Genomic DNA, 12,743 nt, shown 5'->3' on the forward strand with positions numbered 1-12,743 from the left:
AGAATAAATACCAGACTTACAAAAAAAAAATACAAGAACACTTCCTTAAAAAAAACATGAGTACTGGGGTCAATTCAGTCATTTAAAATCCTTGAAGGTGATGCCCAGAATGGCTGTGGCCTATTGACTGAAACTAGTAAAATACAAAATATAAAAGCTACCATCATCATCATCATCGTTTAACGTCTGCTTTCCATGGGTTGGGCGTTTCAACTGGGGTCTGGGAAGCCAGGAGGCTGCACCAGGCTCCAGTCTGATCTGGTAGTGTTTCTACAGCTGGATGCCCTTCCTAATGCCAACTACTCTGTAAGTGTAGTGGGTGCTTTTTTACATGCCACCGGCACAGGTGCCAGGGAGGCTGGCAACGGCCATGATTGGTTGGTGCTTTTTATGTGCCACTGGCACTACAATTTCCATTTGATCTTTTTATTTATTTATTTAACACAGTGTATCTTGGATGAAATTATCCAATGTGTTTTTTTTCCCCTATCCTTGAATTTTCTCTCCCTATTTCTTTCTTTGCAGGCCTTCAACACCTTCATTGATGACGTGTTTGCCTTTATCATTACAATGCCAACAGCTCACAGACTCGCATGTTTCAGAGACGATGTTGTATTTTTGATTTATCTTTACCAAAGATGGTGAGTTCATACCTACATGCCATCTCTCATAGTTTGCTGGGGTTTCTTCCTGCATCACTTTCCTTCTTTTTTTGTTCTCTTAGCTACAGTAAGTACATATGAGGGATGTATGAAAAGTCTTGAGCCTCAAAAAACAAAACTGGGTACAAGGCTTCTGATGAAGGTACAAGATTTCAAGGCTCAAAACTTTTCATACACCACTCATATAATTGAGGGGTATATATTAGGTGGCTTAGTGGTTAGGTTATTCGGTTCACGATTGTAAGGTCATAAGTTCGATTCCTGGTGGTGCCTTGTGTCCTTGAGCAAGACACTTTATTTCATGCTGCTCCAGTTCACTCAGCTGGCAAAAATGAGTTGTACCCGTATTTCAAAGGGCCAGCCTTGTCACATTCTGTGTCACACTGAATCTGCTTGAGAACTACATTAAGGATATGTATCCTTAATGTAGTTAAGATCAACTGTAGATCAACTGATACACCCATAGGCACAGGAGTGGCTGTGTGGTAAGTAGCTTGCTTACCAACCACATGGTTCTGGGTTCACTGCGTGGCACCATGGGCAAGTGTCTTCTACTATAGCCTTGGGCCGACCAAAGCCTTGTGAGTGGATTTGCTAGACGGAAACTGAAAGAAGCCCGTCGTATATATGTCTATTTATATATATATATATATGTGTGTGTGTATGTTTGTGTGTCTGTGTTTGTCCCCCCAACATCGCTTGACAACCGATGCTGGTGTGTTTATGTCCCCATAACTTAGCGGTTCGGCAAAAGAGACCAATAGAATAAGTACTCGGCTTACAAAGAGTAAGTCCTGGGCTCGATTTGCCCAACTAAAGGCCATGCTCCTGCATGGCCACAGTCAAATGACTGAAACAAGTAAAAGAGAGTATGTCTGTGGAATTCTCGGCCACTTGCTCATTAATCTCAAGAGCAGGCTGTTCCATTGATTGGTTCAGCTGGAACATTCATCATTGTAACCAGTGGAGTGCCAGTTTATTAGGCTGTAAGTTCGATTCCTGCTGGTGTGTTCTGTCCTTGAGCAAGACACTTTATTTCACATTGCTCCAGTCCACTCAGCTGGCAAAAATGAGTAATACCTGTATTTCAAAGGGCCAGCCTTGTCACATTCTGTGTCACACTGAATCTCCCTGAGAACTACATAAAGGATACCTATGTCTGTGGAATCCTCAGCCACTTACTCATTAATTTTATGAGTAGGCTGTTCCATTGATCGGATCAACTGGAACATCCACCATCATAACCAGTGGTGTACTGGTTTATTAGGTTATATAACAACTTCATGTCAGGTGTTAACATTGGAATATCATTGGTTGTAGTAGTTCTTGGTCTTTCTCTTGGTAGTCTCTTGAGTCTGAGAAAGACGATTCCACAAAATTGCTGAATAACCAAATGTTTTTTGCTGTCCAAAATGGGTTTTTAGTCCAATGCTGTTATTTTAAGTTCCTCTATGAAGTGAACTAATCATTTCTTATTTAATCTCCAGTGAAACCACTGAAGTGAAAAGATAGAAGAATTATTGTATAAAGATATTTGATATATAGGCATAGGAGTGGCTGTGTAGTAAGTAGCTTGCTTACGAACCACATGGTTCCGGGTTCAGTCCCACTGCATGGAACCTTGGGCAAGTGTCTTCTACTATAGCCTCGGGCCGACCAAAGCCTTGTGAGTGGATTGGTAGATGGAAACTGATAGAAGCCCATCGTATATATCTATCTATCTATACACACACACACACACACACACACACACATATATATATATATATATATATATATATATATATATATGTATATATATGTATATATATATATGTATGTGTGTATAGGTGTTTGTGTCTGTGTTTGTGCCCTCAACATTGCTTGACAACCGATGCTGGTGTGTTTACGTTCCTGTAACTTAGTGGTTCGGCAAAAGAGACCAATAGAATAAGTACTAGGCTTACAAAGAATAAGTCCTGCGGTTGATTTGCTCAACTAAAGGTGGTGCTCCTGCATGGCCACAGTCACATGACTGAAACAAGTAAAAGAGTAAAAAGAGTAAAGAGCATACTTTTTTGACCCCTGTTTCACCTCCTTATTTTAAGACTTCATTGATGATGTATTTTATTTTCTAGGTTATATCCTGTGGATAAGACCAGAGTCAACGAATATGGTATGTCTTATGAAGAAGACAAAGTCAAAACTGATTCAAAGAAGAAGAAGAAAGATGAATAAGAGATGTTTAAGTGACTCTGAAATATTGTTGTTTGGTTCTGCCAGCCACAGGAATTTTCCAAAACGATGCACAAAAAACAAAACAAACAAAAAAATCCACCCTTACCAAGAACACTTCTTCCCTGATTTGTGTATCGACTTATATGTTTGTTATTGTCTGTAATAAGTCTCCTCTTTATTGCCCTTATTTTCCCCTCTTCCTTGTGTCACATTTTCTCTTTTACTCTCTCCCTCTTGGCCTCTGTATCATATTATCTCTTACTTTTCTCTCTCTCTCTCGAAAATATCTTTCTTAAGAAGCTGTACTTTAGTCGGTGCAGTGTTGCTGTCCTGCTTACAGAGAAAACAACGCAAAGGAGGGAACCCATTCCTGGTATTCAGAATTTCGTGTTTTTTTGTCATGTCTCCTACATCATCTTTTTCCTCCTTCTCCTCCTCCATACGAGGCCATTTCAAATGTAATTATTGTCAGTCTCCTATATTTATTTATATTTATATATTTTTTTGTGTGTGTGTCTTCAAAACAACAGAATTTGCTGTTTTTGCGAGACATTCCAAAGACTATCCACACTGTTGTTATTGTTGTTTACCCCAGGTCAAACCTGATTGAGCGTACCTACGATCATAGATATTCCAGCAGTAACCACCTTGTCTTTTTTGTATATCAAGGGCTACATCATTTAGCAGGTCAACCAATCATGTAGTGTCTCCCTCATCGACTCATTGTCTAACACAGTATCACAAACTTTTGTAGAAGTAGCCATGGCAAATCAACCAAGATTTTGAAAGTGAAAAAGCTATGATGCATTCTCCTAATGTGTGATGTTTCAATGAAGCAGACTTGTGTTTTGTAATAATACTTTTGGCTTAGAATGTCAGAAGATATTGTGAACAGACTTTTAACCTATGAATTCATTTAGTTCTTTTGATTCAATCAATCAACGAACATACATTTGGGATGAGGAATGTCTGGGATCGGAAAGTGATAGAGTATAAATATATTGATGAGTCTGGGTTATTGGCAGAGAGTTGGTGGTGTGGGGAAAGAGGGCTAGCTGACAGAAACGTTAGCCCGCCGGGTGAAATGCTTTGCGGTATTTCGTCTGCTGCTATGTTCTGAGTTCAAATTCCGCCGAGGTTGACTTTGCCTTTCATCCTTTCGGGGTCGATTAAATAAGTACCAGTTATGCACTGGGGTCGATATAATCGACTTAATCCATTTGTCTGTCCTTGTTTGTCCCCTCTGTGTTTAGCCCCTTGTGGGTAGTAAAGAAATAGGTGTGGGGAAAGAGGGACGGAGAAACTGCTAATTAAGCTTAAAAAATACAAGAGGCATTTGAGGACATATTTGCTGACTTAATAAATTAATCAAATGTATTTCAATTAAGAATTGTGCACATGTTCTCGATATAAGCTTTCTTGTAAGATTATTCCATGAATCTACGTTCAGCTTTGATGACTGCTCCAATGCTGGACCAGAATCATTGACATGCCTCATTAAATGGTCATTATTCATTTTGAAATCACCTGGACAATGGCAGCCTTCAGGGAATCTGTGGTGCTGTGAAGATTTCGGTTAGTCTCCCTTCCAGCTAATGCTCCAAATATAGTCATCCATAGGATTTAAATTTGATGAATTTGGAGGCCACAAGTTTGGTGATACACAATCATTATGTTTGCCTGGCATAATTTCTTGGGTTGTGTGGTCTTTGTGAGAAGGTGCTGAGTCGGAGTGAAACACATATGACCATCCACTATGTACTTCATCCATCCAGCAGCATTGATGCTAAGAGCCTGTGGAAAGCTGTGAGGTGACATGACATGACCTTTGTCACTGACCCCTCCTGAAACCATCACAGTTGCTGGTAACTTAGTGTGCATCACTCTTTGGGGCATCTGTCATTTCTCCTGTTGGACTTTTGATCTTTGTTGAAGTATTTCTTATCAGAGAAGAACCGAAACATGCCATGTTTGTGAGAGTTTTTAACCATGTTAAGTAACCTCTTGGCACAGATTAACCCTTTCGTTACTAACCTGGTTGAAACCACCTCTGGCTCTGTGGTACAAATATCTTGTTTTCATAAGTTTTGAATTAAAATTTTCCACTAAACCTTAGTCACAATTTATGTTCCTTACACTAGCTTAAAACTAAGCTATTTTACTAAATTCTTTGTTATATTTAAAATAATTGAAAGAAACACAGAGCATCTCAAAATATATACAGTGACGAAAGGGTTAAATGGTTTTCCTATGTCTTTACAGACATGAATTGACTTCTCCTCAGTACATAGGATTTATATTAAATGTTCTCATGCACCAGCATTCTCATAGTCCACTCCTTTATCTCAGGTTCTTAGTGATGGCCCTCATTGATTTTTTGGGCTCATTATTGATATGTTTTGAACACATTGGATGGACTGCATTGTCCTTATATTGTCTGAATATTTTAGACTGTTTTTCTTTTTTTTTTTGTCTTTGATACAGTTGAAACATTCCTACCAGAGTCTTCCAATTCTGAATTTTGTGTACAAAAGATCTTGCAACATTTAGCAAGTTGGCAATTTCTATATCACTGTGTTCTGCACATACGGCAACTGTGAGGCTGCATGTCTTTCCATTTTCTTGTGTTAGCATTTTATCTGTCATGAGAGAGCTTGTAACTGGTTTAGATATATTGGCTTAGAATGTCAGAAGATATTGTGAAGCAATGTGACTTGCCGAAAATACCAATTCTGTTAGTTGGTAGATAGTTAACATCGTTACAGAAATAACCACGAAATTAATTAAATATCTCAAATACCTCTCACACCTTGTGTGTGTGTGTGTGTGTGCACACGCATGTCAAAATATATGTGTACTTGTGACCATTTATATGTGTGTGTGTGTGTGTGTGTGTGTGTGATATCGGTTTCTAAGAAGTATTTTGCACATGGGATGGGATATACTGAAGTTTATTTCATTGTCCATGGCATTCATGTGTGTGAATAACATTTCCCTCTTCTTTTATTTTCACTTTCTTTCTTCCTTTCTTTCAATCATTCATTCTCACTCTCTCTCTCTCTCTTAACCGTCTCAACACAATGTCACGAGAGCCAGTCTGTTGATAACTTTTTGCCCACACAGCAAGGCAGCAAAATTTGAACTCAGCACTGCAAGTTAAACAAAACACTCTCCCGACATACACAACGTTGCACTTCTCTGTGATTACCTATTTTACTCCTAGGTGGACTGGGCCTGGAAGAGCTAAGTGTATGTAGGTTTGTTTTTGTATGCAACACAGCCAAAATATTGATGTCTTTATAAAAATAACCCCTCTTAACTCTTTGACCAATGGGACCACATCTACATCCCTTGGCCAGTAGCAATTCTTAATCTATAGTTGGGACTTTGGTACGAAAGAATCAGCATTTTGATGCTCTTTAAATCTTTTAATGAATTTGGAAAAATGTCCTACTTTTTCTCTTCTTTTTTTTTTCAAATTCAGTTTGATGAAGGAGACCAGATTTAATGTTTGTTTTTTAAAATCGGAATTTCATCCAGGGAAGCAGCATATATAAGGTGTATATATGTGTGTGTGTGTGTGTATATATATATATAAATTGAAACTGCTGCAAAATGTGGATTTTTATTTGAAATGTCATGAAGCTGTTTATTCAGGAACGCTTTTATACTTTGGTTTAGAAGTAACATATTTTCTGATTATTTATTTACATATGTTTTTGGTGCTAAATCATTGAAATTGTTTGAGAATTGGGAAAAAAATCTTTTGAGCTATCAGAGACAATGGTAGAATGCTTTTGGTCAAGGAGAGAGGGTGAGAGGGAGAGAGAGAGAGAGAGAGAGTTCTTGAAAATAACTAATGATTAAAAGTGAAAACTTCCAAACTATAAGAAGAATGGCACAGGAATCATTATCATTTAAAAGAAAATCACATTAGTTTTAAGCCCTTTTACTGCAGAAAGCAGATATATCCATTCAAAATTTCATTACCTTTAACTGTAGAAACCAGTTTTATATACCAATCTGTCTTTTGTTCAGGAATGTCATGTTAGGAACGATTTTCTGTTATGTCGAAGTTATCGAAGCAATGTGACTTGCAGAAAATACCAATTCTGTTAGTTGGTAGATAGTTAACATCATTACAGAAATAACCACAAAATTTAATTTTGCAGTTAAAAGGTTAAAGAATTCTATGCAGGCTCAACTTAGTTTTACACTGTAACTTTGTATAATTATGCAGCATTGATTAAATTGTAACGTTTTGATGCAGTTGTAGCATAATATTATATTTTTACATTGGTACAAGTTCTACTAGCTGGTGAGTGTTATAGCTTGTTAGAAATGGTTTGTTGTGCTGTTCATGCCTTTCTCGTATATTAATAGTATCAGAAAAACGAACATCTTTAGGTTAGTATTTAATCATCTCTGTCACATTTTGAATAATTTCTGTGATGTTTAGAATGAATTTTATGCATTTTTTTTCCTCTGAGAAAGAAACTCTTGTTGTTTCATGTAACAAAAGGTGTTTGAAAATGTCTTTATTTCTTTTAGGATTTTGCGTATAAAATAACTATTATTAGTGTTGTTGGGGATGGTGGCTAACTGATTGAATCATTAGTGAATTGGACCAAATACTTAGTGGTATTTCCTCCAGCTCTTGACATCCTGGGTTCAAATTCCTCTGAGCTTGACTTTTGCTTTTCCTTGGGGGGGGGGGGGGCGATAAAATAAGTACCAGTTGAATACTGGGGTTGACTTACCTGCTCCCTTGAAACTACTGGTCTTGTGCCAAAACTTGAAGATGTTAGTATTATAGAACACGTGAAAATATGATATTAAGAAAAAATATGAATTCTTGTTTCTTCACCATGGAAATTAGGACTCATCATCATCATCACCATCATTTAATGTCTGCTTTTGTATGTTTGTATGGGTCAGACGGAATTTGTTGAGGCATGCTTTTCCATGGCTGGATGCTCTTCCTGTCATCAACCTTCTCCTGTTTCTAAGCAAGGTAATATTTTCCCAAAGCTAGGCATGGCTTTTTTCCTTTCTTTTCATGGAAGACTGGAAATGTAAAATCTCATTTGTATGACAACAATACCCATTTACAACCATCACATTATGTTTAAACAAGGGTGCATACACACACACACACACACACACACACACACACACACACACACACACACACACATATAGATATACAATGGGCTTCTTTCAATTTCTGTCTATCAAATGCAGTCATATGGTTTTGGTTGGCCCAGGGCTATAAAGAGGATAGTTGCCCAAAGTGCTGAGCAGTGAGACTAAACTCAAGACCACATGGTTAGAAAGCAAGCTTCTCAGCTACACAGCCATACCTGCACCTATATGAATGAAGGTAACAATTATCTATGTAAACACTGTCATAATAGGCATGAACTATTGACCATTCTCCATCCAGTTTCTCCTTCTGTTGCTCACAGATGCTGGATTAAGCATCTTTTAGTACCCAGTATTACTCTTTTTACTCTTTTACTTTTTTACTTGTTTCAGTCATTTGACTGTGGCCATGCTGGAGCACCGCCTTTAGTCGAGCAAATCGACCCCAGGACTTATTCTTTATAAGCCCAGTACTTATTCTATCGGTCTCTTTTGCCGAACCGCTAAGTGACAGGGACGTAAACACACCAGCATCGTCAAGCAATGCTAGAGGCATAAACACAGACACACAAACATATACACACACATACATATATATATACATATATACGACAGGCTTCTTTCAGTTTCCGTCTACCAAATCCACTCACAAGGCATTGGTCGGCCCGGGGCTATAGCAGAAGACACTTGCCCAAGATGCCAAGCAGTGGGACTGAACCCGGAACCATGTGGTTGGTTAGCAAGCTACTTACCACACAGCCACTCCTGTGCCTAATAATTTATTCTTTGTGTTCTGAGTTCAAATCAAGCTGAGGTCATCTTTGCCCTTTTTTCTGCTAGGGTAGGTAAATAAAAGTACTCAGTCTAAGATGGTAGATGGAATTGTTAGAGCATCAGATAGGATACCTGGTGGTGTTTGTTCTGGCTCTTTGCATTCTGAGTTCAAATCCTGCTGTGTCCTATATCAATGGTGAACATAACCTGTTGCTCAGTTTAACACCATCACCTGGTTCTTGGGCTACCTTTCATGGAACTCATTCTGTTGCAAGCATTTGGATCAGGTCTCTGACTTGATAATACCTTCTTCCTTCCTTCCCACCAATCTGCAAGGCCCTTTAAGGGCTCATGGGCACTTGTCTTCCCTCTTGACTAAGCAATAAATAAAAAATAAAAGGTGGGCTGTGTGGTAAGAAGCTTGCTTCCAAACCACATGGTTCCTGGTTCAGTCCCACTGCATGACACTTTGGGCAAGTGTCTTCTGCTATAGCCTTGGTGTTTAAACCGGACATATCCAGCCAAAATATTTTACCTGTTTTATGTTGAAAAAAACTCAGATCCAGCCTCTCACACCTACCCTACAATGTCATTGTAAAATTATACACAATCACATCATTGAGATCTTGAATCTATGAGATATTGCATGATTAATTCAAAACGATGTGAATAAATTAGCATTACATTTGACAATAATCCGAATGCTTAAGGGTTAAATGAATTTTCTCATTGATCTCAGGTTTTTGAAAGGTCTCTCTACTTAATAAGAGAACTTCATTAACCAACAACAAACACATTTTTCTAATTTCATCTCTCAGTAACTAAATAGTTATATTTTATATTTATACGCCCTTTTCAAGCCTAACCAGGCTCATGGGCCCGGTTTCCCAGTTTCTGTGGCGTATGTGTTCCCCCCCAGTTGGACGGGACGCCAGTCCATCGCAGCGTTACTCAAGAAACAGGAAGAGACAGTGAGAAAAAGTTGTGGCGAAAGAGTACAACAGGGGTCGCTACCACCCCCTGCTTTATCGACACTTCAAATCATGTTGTGTTGTTCTGGTTTAACCCTTGGTCGTCCCTTATTAAGCACCTCCATGTTTGAAGTAGTTCTAGTTGTGGTGACTGTACAATACTGTCTTTTTTTTCTACACAGCACAGTCAAAACCACATGACATGCAATATGTCCTTCTCTGAGATTGTGTAAGGGATTTGAGAGAGAGAGAGATTTGACTGCTATCTCTAGCAGGTTAAGTGACAATGTTGTACATGCTCCCTTGTTGGCAAGTTTGAAATCATGTAACTCACTGGTCTCAACCTTGTTTTTTACCTCATAATTGATTTCATGCTAGACAATTTTTCCATGGACAAGGACATTATGTGAATAACAAAACAGAATAAAGTACATAATTGAATTATTACACACACGCATTACATATATAATGCAAAAATACTCTGCAGGTTGCAATAGTCAATGAAATAGTGATAAAATTTTAAAATTCTTTCTGTGTGGTCCACTGTTGGTTGGGGACCTCTGATGTAACTTATACTCTTTTACTTGTTTCAGTCATTTGACTGCGGCCATGCTGGAGCACCGCCTTTAGTTGAGCAAATTGACCCCAGGACTTATTCTGTGTAAGCCTAGTACTTATTCTATTGGTCTCTTTTGCCAAACTGCTAAGTTATGGGAACATAAACACACCAGCATCGGTTGACAAGTAATGCTAGGGGTACAAACACAGACATACAAACACACATACATATACATATATACGACGGGCTTCTTTCAGTTTCCATCAACCAAATCCACTCACAAGGCTTTGGCCGGCCCGAGGCTATAGTAGAAAGGTGCCACGCAGTGGGACTGAACCTGGAACCATGTGGTTGGTAAGCAAGCTACTTACCACACAGCCACTCCTGCACTTATGAGTTATTGCTAGAAAAGAGCAATATTTGATGAAATAGTCCTATCTTCTGCATGAGCTAACTGTAGAGTCTCTCTGTCTGACCTATCTATTTGTCTCTCCCCCTCACTGTGTCCTCATCTTCCAGATGCCCCCTCCTGTCTAACACTGAACATGCAATACTCAATCCTAACTTTCCAAGACTAATCCTCTGGAATTTCTTCCTTGCTTCTGTTTCTCTGACAAATCTCAATTTAAAAATATCTAAGCATTAACAAGATCATTCTCATCCAACCAGTCTGAGAGGACCTAAAAATGGCAATGTCCCTTCCTTCTCTTATGATTAAGTTTAAAAAAAAATATCAGAGAATTAACAAAGCTGAGCTGAAATTTTGAAATTTCATGAAGACGATACAATAAGTCCTTTCCGCATAAGCAGACTATAATACTATAGAAGAGAATGGTCCATTTTTTTGGTGTTTCCACTGTTATACTCTGCTTTGGGGAAGCCGCATTTTATTCTTGTCTTTGATTATTTGGAGGTTTATTCCATTATTTGATGATATTCCACAAGTTTCTTAATCAGTCGTTGTTTGATTATATTTACCCTTTAAAATTGTCAAATGTAATACTTATTTATTCACATTGTTTTGAATTAATCATGCATTATCTCATAGCTTCAATGATGTGATTGTTTATTTTTAGAATGACAATGTAGGGTGTATGTGTGAGGGGCGAGATCTGGCCAGTTTGAACATAAAACTGATAGAATATGACTGGATATGACTGGTCTAACCCTTTCGTTACCAACCCGGCTGAAACCGCCTCTGGCTCTGTAGTACAAATGTCTTGTTTCCATAAGTTTTGAATGAAAATCTTCCACCAAACCTTAGTCACAATTTATGTTCCTAACACTAGCTGAATGGTAAATAAGTTATTGTACTTAATTCTTTGTTATATTTAAAATAATTGAAAGAAACACCAAGTGTTTCAAAATAAATACTGTAATGAAAGGGTTAAATGGTAAAGATTTGAAGAGTATCTTCTCATTTTATGGCTTAAGCAAAGAAATGCGAGCAGTTCTTTGTGGTGACTTGGTGTAGAAGTTTCAAAACTGGTTGGTGGAGAAAGGGCGACAGAAATGGTGAAATTTGTTCCGAATGCTTGCAAACCGAGTGGATTCTGTTAAAATGTACCCAAAGTTTTGATGTTGGTGGTGACGATGGAGTCAAACTGGGCAACATATTAAATATACTGCCTCAAAATTCTATCAACTGGGAATGTCTCCATTACTTGAACATTTTCAGGAACTCTTCTTCATTGAAAGACTTACAAGGAACTCTTCAAATGCTCAATGGGTGACTTCTCAGGAAGCATTCAACTGTTTGTTGATCTATAGGCAACTCTTTGTTATGTGATGAGGACCTGCTGAGGGTTCTTGAAATTTTGTCATGACCCAATTAGATATTTAAACATTTTTTGTTTTGTTTCAAATCTTTTGTTGACCTTCCAAAAGTGTTTATTTATTTATATTTTTCACTCAAAGGAAGAATTCTGTTTCATTATTTTAAAAGATCTACCAAGCACATTCTTTCATTGTTTTTTTATACACATATTATATATTTTTTTTTATTTCATGATCTTTCCAGGGGTCTGTTTAAAAGTGTTGTTCCATGACCTGGAAGTTTCATAAACATAAACTCCTCAAAAAACTCACCCCAAATCCCCATTTTTTAAAAAGAAAAAATTAAGAAGACAAAAACGAAATATTGGAGTACTAAAAAATTTTTTCTTTTTTGTTATTTTTTGTTCTGTTTTGTTATATAAAGGTTTAAATTTAATTTCACAATCATTTGAATTCTAAAAAAGAAAAATTATTAAAAAACCCCTAAAATTTGGGGGATTAAAAGGTAACCAAAATAAACAAACAATGGTATAGGTAAAATATTTTGTTAATAAATAAATTTTACAAAGTCATTAAATATGTTGCTTAAATTATTTCATTAAATGTATATTTTAATGTGTTCGAATCTCAGATCAGGCA

At 37.5% G+C, this 12,743-nt stretch overlaps 1 protein-coding gene across 3 annotated transcripts in view; it reads left to right on the forward strand.

The window, feature by feature from the left end:
• The window catches only part of LOC115221786 (cleft lip and palate transmembrane protein 1-like protein), a 58,273-nt gene extending 53,262 nt beyond the window's left edge, over positions 1 to 5,011 (forward strand). For 2 of the 3 annotated variants that reach the window (XM_036510734.1, XM_029792017.2), the window contains exons 17-18: positions 526 to 641; positions 2,780 to 5,011. In XM_036510734.1, coding sequence (XP_036366627.1) covers positions 526 to 641; positions 2,780 to 2,879 — 216 coding nt within the window. In that variant the 3' untranslated portion in view covers positions 2,880 to 5,011. The remainder of the gene's footprint in view (positions 1 to 525; positions 642 to 2,779) is intronic. The other variant, XR_005002794.1, reaches the window with a different exon arrangement.
• The last annotated feature ends 7,732 nt before the right edge of the window (positions 5,012 to 12,743 follow it).

This window comes from Octopus sinensis, linkage group LG18, assembly GCF_006345805.1.
Source record: "Octopus sinensis linkage group LG18, ASM634580v1, whole genome shotgun sequence".
NCBI lineage: Eukaryota > Metazoa > Mollusca > Cephalopoda > Octopoda > Octopodidae > Octopus > Octopus sinensis.